Here is a 13911-nt window from a genome sequence, read left to right on the forward strand (position 1 = left end):
ATATATATATATACCCAACCAGCAAGGCAAAGTGGGGCCCAAATGGTTTAAAAGTGGGCAGAAAATGTGCGTCCCAATTGGGTTTGTCTTCAGCTGTGTTTGCCCCCTTTGGCTTAAGTGGAGACTCTGTGAGCTGGTTAGCTCGCGGCGCTAGGTAGCCTCCCGGTGGACGGCGTAGCATGCTAGCGAGCTCCGCTTTAGTGAGCTAGCGAGCTCTGCTCCACTGTACTAAGCTAGTGGGATGCGCTATATTGAGGTAGCGAGCTCCCCTTATAAGCTAGCGAGCTCCACTGTACTAAGCTAGTAAGCTCTGCTGTAATGAGGTAGCGAGCTGCCCGTACTGAGCTAGCGTGCTCTGCTGTACAAAACCAGTGAGCTTCGCTATATCGAGTTAGCGAGCTCCACGTTACTAAGCTAGAGAACTCTGCTGTATCGAGCTAGCAAGAAGCGCTGTATAGAGTCAGCGAGCTTCGCTGTATTGAGCTAGAGAGCCCTGCTGTACTGAGCTACCAACAAACACTGGTCTAACTCACACCACAAGGACCAATGTGGGATTCAGAGTCTTGCCCAGGAACACGTTGACACATGGGTGGGCACAGCGGGAACCAAACCTGTGATCTTCTGATCACAGGTTGACACCTCTACCTCTGCGTCACGGCTGACCAATTATCTTTTTATTTATTTAATTTAGTCAAAAGAGTTAAATGCACTTCATGTTATTTACATATTTACATTTACTGTGAACATAATACTTAAGATGTTAAGATGCTGTCTCAAGCTGTTATTTATTTAGTAATAAAAACACTTTGTAATATTTAACTGATTACTTTTGTTTTAAAGATAATACGTAAAGTGCAAGCTAAACATTTGTCTCTCTGTTGATATGTAACAAGTATTGAAGGTCATGTCTGTGGATCATTGCAATCTATTTTTATGTTTAATTTTGTTCATTTATGTCCTCCACTATCAGGAAAAATGCCACCAAAACATGCTAAAAACGCACTTTTTTAAAGTCTTTAATAACTCTTTTTTAATAAGCAGTGAACTATTACTAATCTTCTGCTAAAGCAGTGTTCCCAATACTGGGTCACCTCTCACGGATTATCCGTTCGTGTTTCCACCAGTTTCATAGAAACCAGATCAAAGTAAAACTGAAAACTGCAAATAAAGTTCCTCCTGACGTCACTACTTGTTAACACTCAGTCTATTATGTCTGACAACAGCATCCCTGTCCTGGTTTGAAGCCAAAGAAAACCAGTCGAACCAAACCCAACATGTTCGGTTCGGCTCGTCTCACCTATGCACGCCTGGCTGGCGAGCACGGAGGCGGTGAGCGCCCCGGCGGAGGCTCCGTACAGCCGGGTGGCCCCCGTCACCAGGTGGGGGGCTTTCTCCAGCAGGCAGCTGGCCACCCCGATGTGGTAGATCCCCAGGAAGCCGCACCCCGCGAAGGACAGGTTCCACCCGCCGGACAGGTCCAACATCGCGGGGAGCTTTGAACCGGACAGCGCGCGCGCCCGGAGCTCCAGAGAGGACAGTGAAAGCAGCACAAGACCCGGTCTGAAAAACAAGCCGAGGTGCGTTCAGGACCATTGGAACAACAAAACCGCCTCAACTCAACCGACGGTTATAGACTGCACTCGTCTTTACAGAATATTCCTCATGTAATGTTTAATTTAATACCCCTTTATATCTGTATTTATGTGCTAACAACACGTTTTTTGAAAAACATTTTAACCACAAGTTGCTAAATTAACGAGTCCCTTTAAAGGCACCACGAGATTGCACGAACTGAGTGACATTTGTGCACGAGGACATTCGGTACAAAGGGGAAACGGCAGACGTCATCGAGGTTATGGCAAGTTATTTCTGCTCTAAAGAGCTAGAAATGTTTTAGGACACTTTTCCTCCTTTAAGACCACAGTTATGAGGCTCACAGAGTCCAATACTCTAACTTATCATGTGTACACACAGCAAAGACTCTTCTTTTCCCCAAAAACAATGTCAGCCAAAAACAGAGAAACAAAATACGAAAAATGCAAATATGTCAGACTAATAAGAACAATATATTTAGTTTATTAGTTTAGATCAAATTATCAAATCAATTCTTCCATTAGTTGTTGTCTGTTTCTATTTTCTTTTACTCATATGATCGTTTTTAGTTACTATTAGACAGTATATTATCTGTTTTTATTATGTGGCCATCAAATGCAGACATTCGTCTGTACCCAGAAGCAGAGAAGGTGTTCTGACTTGATGATGGAGAGGAGAAGAAATGAGGATGGATGGTGAATTAAGAGGATGAGGAGGAGAGGGCGCCCCCTATAGGGAGCAGCTAAAAATAAAGATGTGTGAGCTACAGTGAAGTTATCAACATATCAAAACAGCTTTTTAATAGTTTTTATTAAAATAATCTATTGATACATGATTTACAATTCATAAAATAAAGGCGTAAGAGGGGAAATGGTGTTGTTTTTCACTATTTGATTTAAAGAAATACTATTTCTGTAAGCAGGACTATCACATCATTTATGAATTTTGATTTTCAAAAACGCATCAATAAAAAGAAGTATTTTCCTCCCCTGTTTTCAAGTTCTTTCCTGTTATAAATTCTTTTTAAACGTATTAATTGATTCAACTCTGTATGATATTTGCATTGAATAGACCCACTGGTGAAAATAATGTTTTTAGTGTTTTTAATATGTTCTTGTGACATTTATTTCTATTGGTGGAGGACATATATATACATATATATATATATATATATATATATATATATATATATATATATGTGTGTGTGTGTGTATAAATATAAATAATCTTAAGAATAAAATTGTGAGTATTTCTTTATTCAAATCGCTGTGAATCAGGAGCAGATGAAAAAAAATCTGTTTCAAAAAGATAGTATTTGTGACAAAGGTCAGATTCTGATGGATCCACTTACAGACGAATAGATCCATGATCGTCTTTGTGTTTCTGGTCTGAGCAGGAATCTGGATCATAACTGTACATCTGGATAGCTCAGATATTACTTGTTTTTTTTTTTTGCTTTACTGCTAATGTAATGTTCAGGTTGTGAGTGGCTGTGAGCAAGCAGGGGAGAATTAAACCAGGGGGCGGAGTCAATGGAGGGGCAGGGGAGCAGCTGACCAACCCAGCAGAAGGAACCCCCCGAACCGTCCGCCCCCATCGTTGAGTCAATATTGGTGTTGACAGAAACCAAGAAGCCATTAAAACAGCGCAATCTTAAAAAGAAAACTTGAAACGCTTGAGAAATAGATCAATTGATGATCAATAGATGATCAATAGATGATCAGTAGATGATCAATAGATAATGGGAGTGGGACTTTAGAGAAAAGCTCTATGACTGTAATCTCTCAGGGCATTATGTATCAAATACACTCACCCTGATTGGTCTGTGCAGAATTCTTGATTTGTGTGTAGCTTTGAATTTGTGTGTGTAATTTTTGACTTGTGGGTAATTTTGGATTTGTGCTTAATTTATGTAATTCTTGATTTGTGCGCAATTCTTGACGTGTGTAACTTTGGATTTGTGAGTGCGTAATTATTGATTTGTGCGTAATTTATGTAATTCTTGATTTGTGCGTAATTTGTGTAATTAATGATTTGTGCGTAATTTGTGTAAGTCTTGATTTGTGTGTAACTTTGGATTTTTGTGTAACTTTGTACTTGTGCGTGTCCTGATTTGTAACTCATACAATACATTTTGTGAATAAGTACAAATATTATAAAGTTCACTTATGTGAATTGCACAAAATAAAATCACAGCAGCTTAATAACACATGTAAATCTTTAAAAATTACGCACAACTCACTTGTTACGCACACACAATACCGTAGGCATTGATTGTGTTTCTGATGCTGCAAGAAGCGAGTCTGTGTTTCAGCTGCACTCATGCATCAGATTCATTGCAGCACTGTTACCATGATGTTTCCCAATGTTTTTCTTAAAATACGCTCAGAAAAAACGAGATGTTTTCCTGAAACGGGATTTTCTTTTATTTGTAACGATGGTTGGAATTCAAATCCAATCTGCAAAATCTGCAATAGCCACCTGCTGGTCTTCAAAAGGCTGGAAACGGTCTAAGTCAAGTCTGTACCTGTGGGCGTGCACAGCGCAAGTGGTCCTGATGCTGGCACTCGTGAGCGCGCATGACGTCACCCGTGCTTGAGAGGGTCCAGACTCCACTGCGCGCAGCATCCCGTTTTAGCAACTAAAGACCACAGGAGCGGAGCCCCCCATCCGCCCACCCCAAGCCCACTGTCCTCAGAGGATGGCGGAGAGCGAGGCCGACACCCCGAGCACCCCCGTGGAGTTCGAGAGCCGCTACTTCGAGTTTGAGGGGGTGCGGCTGCCGCCCTTCTGCAGGGGCAGGATGGAGGAGATCTCAGACTTCTCCATCCGGAGCAGCGACATCTGGATCCTCACCTACCCCAAGTCAGGTACGCACGCCTCCGCGCGCGCGCGCACATCTTATCGGAGCTTGACATGACGGATAGGTGCAGAGGTCTACTGTACCTGCTGCGTTCACGTGTCAGCATATCGCAGTATATCAGGACTCTGATGATTACATCATCACGCGGCCCAGCGGCTCATGCCGCTCACGCGCACCTCGGAAGGTGAGTTTCTATTGCAGGGGGTCCCCGGCGCGCGCACAGGGCAGGAAAAGATGTCATGTTTTCCACACATGCGCGCGCACAGGCTTTTACTGCAGAATCTGCACCAACAACAAAGATATTTATAGCTGCTCCTGAAGCGTTTGTGCCTAAAAACTAAAGAAAAAAAACGGAGGTTAGCCAAAACAGCTAGCATAGCTGAAAAAAAGCTAAACTTTAAAATAGCCTAAAAAACTGAAAATAGCTAAATTTAGCCAAAACAGCTAGCATGAAGCTGAAATATTAGCTAAACTCTAAAAGAGCCTAAAAAGATTTTTAAAAACCCTAATTTAGCCAAAAAAGCTTTGTAGCTAAAATATTAACTAAACTCTAAAACAGTCAAAAAATCTTGAACAGAAAAACCGAAATTAGCCAAAACAGCTAGCAGGTAGCTGAAATATTAGCGAAACTCCAAAATAGCCTAAATAAATCTTAGTAAATGCCAAAATAGTCCAAAAAACTAGCAGAATGCCAATTTTTAAAAGTTTAAAACCGTAACTTTTTAACATAATTATGAATAATAAAAAAGCAGAAATATTATTCCAGAATAAATCAACCTAAACCTGAAATAACTTTCAATATTTTACTCTCCATAAAAGTATATTTTGTCAAAATTATACGAGTTAAAAATAAGCACAAGATAACATCGGGTCATTAATAACTATAATATAAAATGATCTGGAGGGCCGGATAGAACCACAGGGAGGGCCGGATTTGGCCCCTGGGCCTTGACTTTGACACTTGCTGTAGATTAATTGGAAAATACATTTAAAGTCCCCTCTGATCATCTTCTGATCTATTTTCAAAGCGTTTGGAGTGTTTTTTTTAGCCAAAATCTAAAACCCTGTGTCCTTTTGTAGGACAGTTTCCTCACGTCTGAATTGTGGGCAGGACTGTTGGCGTGAAGCAACTCTGCCCCCACTTCCTGTCATCCACTTGTTAGCACACTCTCCCGCTAACTTACAGCCCCTCACACCCCACCCTAGCATTAGTGGGGCAACAAAAATGGAGATCAATATCAGAGATATCCAGCCGTCCAGTTTTGATGGACATTTCAGTTCAAACAAAGACGTTCATGGATCTATTTCCATCAGAACCATGAAGCTTATGGCTTACAGTTGTAAGTCCTACACATCACACACACTTTGAATAAAGAAATACTCAGAAATGCAATTTTAATATTAAATTTCTATACCCATGTCCTCAAGAACATGGTAAAAACACAATTGTCATTGGAGTGGGTCTTTAACTGAATTAAGTTGAATGTTCCTGTTCACTCACAAATGTTTAGGAAGTTCTCCTTTACTAAATGATGAATCTAATTCACCCAGGAAACAGAGTTTCCATCTGCAAGCTCCTCTGACGCTGTCCTTTAGTTCCAGCCTTTGATTCTGTCACACGAATAGATCAAATGTCCGTCCAGCTTCACGGACTGAGATCAGAAAAGAGCTCAGAGATTTTATCACCAACACAAATCACCACAAAATGAAGATGACTCGGCACTGCAGAGAAGATCATCAAACATTTCTGTTCATGCCAGGAGGAAAAGGCTCCTCCACCACAGTTTCAGTGTGACCGCCATGCCACAGCTGCAGCAGCAACACGAGCATCACCCTGGAGGACACTGGTCCTCATGAAAACATACTGAGGGGAAATCAGCAGGAGTAGCTTCTGCTTTGTGTCAACACATTCCCAATCTGAGGTGCTGCACTGCAAAAACGATTAAAGTTTGAAAAATGTTATTAAAATGTATTCTTAACGGAAACCAGTAAGACGTGAAGACAGGGTAGATGTCTTATTCCTCAGTCATGACGTCCGGACTTAAATTTTACTTGCTTGAAACATTTCTTGAAAAACAGTTTCATCAGCCTGTAAATAAATCACCTGTGTCAAAGTCAAGGCCCGGGGGCCGGATCCGGCCCTCCATGAAATAATATGCGGCCCTCCAGATCTTTTTATTTTTTTGTTATTGATGACCCGATGTTATCTTTGCGCTAATTTTTAACTTGTATAATTTTGAGAAAATATATTTTTTGAAGAGTAAAATATTGAAAGTTACTCAAGTTTATTTATTCTGGAACATTATCTTGTCTTTTATTATTTCTAGCTGTTAAAAAGTTATGTTTTTAAAGTTATAAATATTGTCATTCTGCTAGCTTTATGGATTATTTAGGCATTTATTAAGATTTTTTTAAGCTGTTTTGGAGTTTAGCTAATATTTCAGCTACATGCTAGCTGTTTAGGCTAATTTAAATTTTTTTCCTTTTTTAGTCCATTTTGAAGCTTAGCTATTTTTTCAGTTGTATGCTAGCTGTTTAGGCTAATTTAGGTTTTTATTTTTGTTTTTCAGGCTATTCTGAAATTTAGCTATTTTTTCAGCTACACACTGGCCGTTTTGACTAACCTAAATTATTTTTTTTTGTTTTTAGGTTAATTTGGCATTGAACCAATATTTTAGTTAGCTATCAACTTCAGCTTTTTTAGCTGTCATTTCAACTATCAATTTCAGCATCTTCAGCTATCAGCACTAGAATCTTCAGCAGCCAAATTCATCTTACAGCATTCACACTAGCATTATCACGGGTAATGCTGTATATCTAGTTCATAATTATGTAAAAAAGTTACAGTTTATAAATGTAGTTTTAGAGTGTTCAATAATGTTTATCCTGTTCGAGCTAAGGTGTGTTATAGAATTTGGCCCCCTGAGCGATTGAGTTTGACACCCCTGCTGTGAATCCTAAATGCATACTTATATAACTCTTTTTTACCTACATCAAGGCCCAAAGAGCTGTAAAGTCACACTGGAGAGATTAAAATAAACATCAGCCCACAAACATGTCCTATCAGTCACTGTGAGTCATGTCTGAGTCTCTACTGTGGAAAACCTTCGCCGCTAAATCCATAACTTCCCCAAACTGTTTCTGTAGGCACCAGCCTGCTGCAGGAGGTGGTGTACCTGGTGAGTCAAGGAGCAGACCCTGATGAGATCGGCCTGATGAACATTGACGAACAGCTGCCGGTCTTAGAGTACCCACAGCCTGGACTGGACATCATACAGGTACTGAGTGACTGGTTGGTGTTAGCTGGGTTAGAACTCCTGAAGCACTTTAGGAGCTGCTTCCATTTGTGAGCAGCAGAGCAGCCGCATCCTGTTTGGTTCTGATTCTGGAGCTGATTGTAGAGCATTCGGATATTTTCACTTCTTTTGATTCTTCAATTCAATTCAATTTTGAGTTTACACATTTATACACATTTGTTTACAAATACATTGATAATCTACTATATGTCTTGAATATATTCATATTAATGTGATCCAGTTCACATACTGTAAATGTATCAGTGAAATAAGGAGATTGTTAATATCATCCAGTGTTACATGGATTCTCTAAAGGAGAAGTTCTAACTAAAATGTTCAGATCATTAACATGTAAACATTGTTCTGCTTCTCCTGGAGGACGTTTAGGTTTGACCACTAGGTGGAGATCGCGCTAAAGCAGTACACCGTATTCTAGAAGAAGAAAGTATGAGCAAAAAACAACGTTTTAGTCCACAAATAGTTACTTTAAAAATATTTCCATAAGAGTTTAGAAAATTCCTCCCAGTGAGTTTATAAAGATGTTCATTTATTCATCAATGTATGTTTAGGTCGACCGAGCGTTAGCATTAGCCGTCCTTTGAGAAATTACATTAAACATTAGCATTAGGCTAGCAGACATAAGCTTTATGTGCTAAATCGATTTATATTTTTTTATGAATTCATTATTGATCTATTAAGCTTAAATCAATTCAAATCTATTTTATTAACCCAGCTCTAGTTTTGAATGTCTCCAACTCGCTGTTTTTTGTCACGCTTGCTGTTTGTAAAACCAAGGATCCGCAACCCTCAAGATGCGGTACCGGGTACCAGACGTAAACGGGTCCTTGGGACACATCTAGTACCGGTACCCAAACCCGGTACGCTAACGCAGCACCGGACGTGGTATCAGACCCGAACCGGTACCAGACGAACTGGGCCCGGGTTATGGTACCGGTGCGCTCCATGTCGCAGTACTGGACCGATTCAAGTTTGTGGCCTGGAGGGTTTGTCAAAAAACAATGAGTTGGGGACACTCAAAACGTCAAAAAGTGACGCATAGAAATTGTTAACCAAACGTCAATATGTGATGACTTGGGAGTGAGAGAGTGTTGGTCCAGGTCTATATAGTCAATGATTTCTGCTCAGTCACAGTTTCCCTGAGACTGTTTTTCTACTACACAACTTACAAAACCTTTTAATATTTTGTAAGAAATCTTAACAAAAACAGCCTCAAACGTTTGGGATTCTTGTCATGATGGAAGTAAAGATGTGGGCATGTCTCATGGCTCTCGGACACAGTCTCACAGAAGAGCATTAGGAGTTTGTTTGCATACAATCCAACTAATTTGAGGCATTTTCTTCTGTCACGCTGAGCTGACACCTGTGCTCAGGTGAGTGTTCCTGCTGAGGTGGATGATGGAATGTAAAAAGAGGGAAGGTACCCAGTCACCCCCACACCAAGACCCCTCGATACCTGTGCAACACAACAGATAGAGGATATCTGCCACCGGACAATCAGGTCAGTCCAGGACCACCATAGGGGACCCCAACGCCAGAATCCAGCACAGAGAGTGCAAGCTCTCGCCCAGCCAGAACCCCCCTGCCCCCCAACACACCCAGAACCAGGGGTCCCCCCCACCCCGTCCAGGAGGAGGACATCCAAGAGAAGTGGGGGAACCCACCCAATCACTGCTCACTGATGTAGTCTGGCTCAAACATGGCGGCGTCCGTATCAAGGCAAAATGGCGACTGAATTTTCTTCATTGGTTGGAGCTTGAAGTAAACCATATGGATGACATCACACTCACTTGGTCCAGTTCTCTGATACAGTCAGTGAATAAACCGACTTAGCCGATGTTTGATTCGGTCTTATTTCAGCTTTAAATGTTGTCAGGAACATTTTTTTTACTTTTTACTAGTCAGTCACAATGCTTTTTGTCTTTAATTACCAAATCAGATTTTTATGTAGAATTTTTTTATTTTATGAAATTTATGTTGTATTTCAGATTTTTTCAGTTTAATTTCAAATTTGTTAATAGTTCAAATGTGGTTACAATAATAAATCAATGCTACCTTTGAGTAAAATCCCAGAGATGTTAAGAAGGAAGGCCTCTATATTTACATTCATCTCAAACCCTGACTTCCTGGAAAGATTAGCTGCATGGATACAATACCCAGAATTCTGTTGTGTCCCTGCAGGAGCTGACATCACCTCGCCTGATAAAGAGCCACCTCCCCTACCGATTCCTCCCCTCAGCCCTGCACAAAGGAGAAGCCAAGGTTGGTGCACAGACACATGCACTCCTGTCACTGCATCCAATGATGTCATAAATCTAATGTGGTTTCCTATGAATCAATCCCATTCAATCAACTCAATGAAGAGTTGGATTTAGCTTTAAATCAACTCTAATCCATAAAGTACAAATGCAGAGAGAAGGTTTCTCCTCTTTATCCAACAAATGTATGTAATGTTACGGATCTAAAACACATGTCAAAGTCAAGGCCCGGGGGCCGGATGCGGCCCTCCAGATCATTTTATTTTATTGTTATTAATGTTATCTTCCGCTCATTTCTAACTTGTATAATTATGACAAAATATATTTTTATGGAGAGTAAAATATCGAAAGTTATTTAAGGTTTAAGTTGATTTATTCTGGAATAATATTCCTGCGTTTTATTATTATATAAAATGCAGTTTTAGTGTTCAATAAATGTTTATCCTGTTCGGTTCATTTAGAGGTAAACAAGTCAAAATTTTGGAGTCAAGATCTAGATTAGCACATTTCAAATACAAAAAATTTATTCCAAAGGGAAAAAAAAATCACATTCCAGATTAAATTATGCACATTATACTGTTTCTGATTCCAGGTCAAAATATACACATTCCTGATTAGAATAATCAGATTCCAGATTAGATTTAGGTAGGAAAGTGGAAGTGTCGTCTTTGTGTTGTCAGGACATCATGAAGAACAATTTTCCAAAGAACACTTGTGGCTCATTTCCAGGTGATCTACATGGCCAGAAACCCCAAAGACCTGGTGGTGTCCTACTACCAGTTCCACCGTTCTCTCAGGACCATGAGCTACCGAGGAACGTTCCAGGAGTTTTGCCGTCGCTTCATGAATGAGAAATGTAGGTGTGAGGCTGCTGGAGGACATGCTGCATTTCACCGAGATCACATGTGTCTGACTCTGCTCCTGCAGTGGGATACGGCTCCTGGTTTGAACATGTTCAGGAATTCTGGGAACATCGCATGGACTCAAACGTCCTCTTCTTAAAGTATGAAGACATGTATAAGGTAATGCTTCTTCTTTTAGACCCCTTCAGTGAAGGTGGTTTTTGGTGATTTACTTCTTGAACTTGTTCTAAACGTGTTCATGTCAGCTGAAGGTTTTCTCTGTAGCAGATTTAGTTACTTATATGAATGTTGACCGTTTTACAGCCTTTTGAAATCATCTTTTCTTTTGTAATCTTCCTTGCGTGTATTTTTCTGGAAACAGTTAATTTTTAAATGTGAAATTAAAATTCTTGGAAGCTTTATAGCCTCTGTGTTCTTCACATTCCAGGAATCATAAATCAAGTTGTTTTTCTTTTTTTTGAAGAAAATGCTTTTTAAAAACCTTAAAATGTCAAACGGCAGAGAACAGCAGCTGCTTCTCTTCACAATACACTCAATGTCTGTTAAATAACATTTATAAGGATCCTTCTGATCTGCTGGATGAAGGTTTTTTCACACAGTTCTTGTGGAAAACAACTGGAAGAGTCTAGAATCAGGGATCAGAACAACCTATTTTATCAGTCTGTGTCAGATCCCATTGATGTCTTCTTCTGGAAGTTTGTTCTTCGGGAAGCTATGATCGAACACCTTGCACTTTTTAAGAGGATCAATTGTTCCCAAAAGCTCCAAAGTTCAGCGAGCGCAGTGGTCAGTAAAATCTTTGCCAGAACATTTCCTCCGTGTCTCCTGCAGGACCTGGGCACCATGGTGGAGCAGCTGGCCCGCTTCCTGGGTGTTTCTTGTGACAAGGCTCAGCTGGAGAGCATGGTGGAGAGCTGTCACCAGCTGATCGAACACTGCTGCAGCTCCGAGGCTCTGTCCATGTGCAGGGGTGAGTGTGCAGAGACAGATCTACTGCTGTCCACGAACACAACCCACATCTGAGTCAAGCACTTCAATCAAAGGAGTTTTCTGTTATTTCACTGGAACCAAACATTAAATAAGTCATAAAGACTGCTGACCCAGACATGTCGACCGTCCCAGTCAGCAGCTCCCCTAACTAAAACTACCTAAAGAAAACAAATAAACAAAGCCCACAAACTGAGACTACCAACCCCAAACTAAAATAACAAAACCCAGCAGTGTAAGACTGCTAAAGACAAAAAGGGAAAAAGAATGAAAAAGATGAATAAACGAAAAATAAAATACAAAATTTTTAAAGTAAGTTCTAAACGGATGTCAGAAGCAGACATGACGCAATTTAAACTTTCCGATTGATTAAGAAACAATCTGTGTCAACAAGCTGAAGATGCACCAGAGGGACCAGAGGACCTCGTCTTTAATCATTAATTTTCTTCTTATCAGCAAACCCAGGTTAAGGATGGAGGATTGGAACAGTCCATCTTTTCTCTCACTTCTGCATCAGTTGCTCAGAAAAGGGGGAGGGCATTCTTCTGATGATGGAGGACGTATACTAAGAGAATTCAGTGGCCTGAGACTGGAAGGTTGTAGGTTCAAATCCACACTTGAATCAAACCAAAATGAGACCCAAAGCCTCCCTGCGTGACCCCCAGCCTTAAGGGGTTTATTGGAGCCGTGAACCAGGGCTTGGAGATTAAAAACACCACAACAATATCAAGTTTTAAAAACTACATTAAAAATATTTTAACTAATGATTATAAACCTATCTAGTACAAATGAGACCTGCTCAACCCTGAGGTATGGAATTCATTTTGCACTGATTTATGTTTGTAATTGTAAGTTTTTGTTCTTCTTTTCTAATCTTCTGCTACTGTGTCCCTAAACAGAACAATGTTTGTCTTTCTTACTGTTTCATTTATTGATTCGTTGAAAGGAGCAGACAATAAGTTTTTCTTCTTTCTGTCTCCTTTTCATTTTTTTCTTTTGTTTCCATCATCTTTGAGTTTTTAAGTTTGTTTTGCATGTTTTCCTTTCAATGAATACAAATGAAATGATTTTTTTTAAAAAAGCTTTAAGAATAGATCAAAAGATGAACATGGAGGATGTTTGATTTTCTCTGGCATCCTGATGTCAGACAGATGTTTTATGTTTTTAAAGTCCTGCTTCAGCTTCAGATAATTGTTCCACATGAAGACTTTCAGATGAATCTGGCTCAACTGTGTGCTCCACGGCCACAAACATTCATATTGTTTAGACTTTCCTTTATGTCTCAGCTGTTTATCGTAACATGTTGAGTCTGGTTTCCACTGAGCGGTCCGGTCCGATACGATCCAGTAAGGAGTAGGACAGTACTTTACAATTAATTCTGGCAGGTCCAGTTAAGCCTCGTTTCCTCTGAGCGGTTTGTTTTCACGGCGCGTGCGTGGTTGTAGAACGATAGCGTGTCATTGTGTCATTGTAATACGACGACTAGAAAAACAACAATGGAGGTCATAGCAGTTCGTAGTTTTCTTGTTTACTTTTGGTACATGGAATTTAATGTTGTTTGACAGAAGAATGCTAAGAAGAATCCCGCCGTAAAGAGGAAAACGGAATCGCTAGCATAGCGCTATATTGGTACTTTCTAATGTCGTCATCACTTTCTGCCAATCAACGGGGGGGAACAATGACTCCGCCTCAACCGTCCTGTTCTATTTTTCTTTGGACCTACAACAGATAGAACCCCTGAGAGGTACGGGTCGGAACTGTTTAATCCATGTGTCAACGTCAAGGCCCGAGGGCCGGATCCGGCCCTCCGGGTTATTCTATCCGGGCCTCCAGATCATTTTATTTTATTGTTATTAATGGCCCGATGTTATCTTGAGCTCATTTCTAACTTGTAAAATTTTGACAAGATATATATTTAAGGTTAAAGTTGATTTATTCTGGAATAATATTCCCACCTTTTTATTATTTATAATTGAGTTAAAAAGTTACAGTTTAAAAGTTTTAAAAATTGGCATTCTGCTAGTTTTTTTAAC

The 13911-nt window shown here is 40.1% G+C and overlaps 2 protein-coding genes across 2 annotated transcripts in view; one reads left to right on the top strand and one right to left on the bottom strand.

Moving 5' to 3' along the window:
* pnpla3 (patatin-like phospholipase domain containing 3) overlaps positions 1–4243 on the bottom strand; it is a 20766-nt gene extending 16523 nt beyond the window's left edge. Inside the window, exons 1-2 of the mRNA XM_024263297.1 lie at positions 4121–4243; positions 1298–1560 (exon numbers count right to left, since the gene is read on the bottom strand). Of these exons, the coding sequence (XP_024119065.1) occupies positions 1298–1560; positions 4121–4221 (364 nt within the window). The 5' untranslated portion in view covers positions 4222–4243. The remainder of the gene's footprint in view (positions 1–1297; positions 1561–4120) is intronic.
* sult4a1 (sulfotransferase family 4A, member 1) overlaps positions 4167–13911 on the top strand; it is an 11694-nt gene continuing 1949 nt past the window's right edge. Inside the window, exons 1-6 of the mRNA XM_024263298.2 lie at positions 4167–4463; positions 7604–7734; positions 9952–10032; positions 10758–10884; positions 10956–11050; positions 11723–11861. Coding sequence (XP_024119066.1) covers positions 4295–4463; positions 7604–7734; positions 9952–10032; positions 10758–10884; positions 10956–11050; positions 11723–11861 — 742 coding nt within the window. The 5' untranslated portion in view covers positions 4167–4294. The remainder of the gene's footprint in view (positions 4464–7603; positions 7735–9951; positions 10033–10757; positions 10885–10955; positions 11051–11722; positions 11862–13911) is intronic.

This window comes from Oryzias melastigma, unplaced genomic scaffold, assembly GCF_002922805.2.
Source record: "Oryzias melastigma strain HK-1 unplaced genomic scaffold, ASM292280v2 sc00308, whole genome shotgun sequence".
In the NCBI taxonomy this organism is placed as follows: Eukaryota; Metazoa; Chordata; class Actinopteri; order Beloniformes; family Adrianichthyidae; genus Oryzias; species Oryzias melastigma.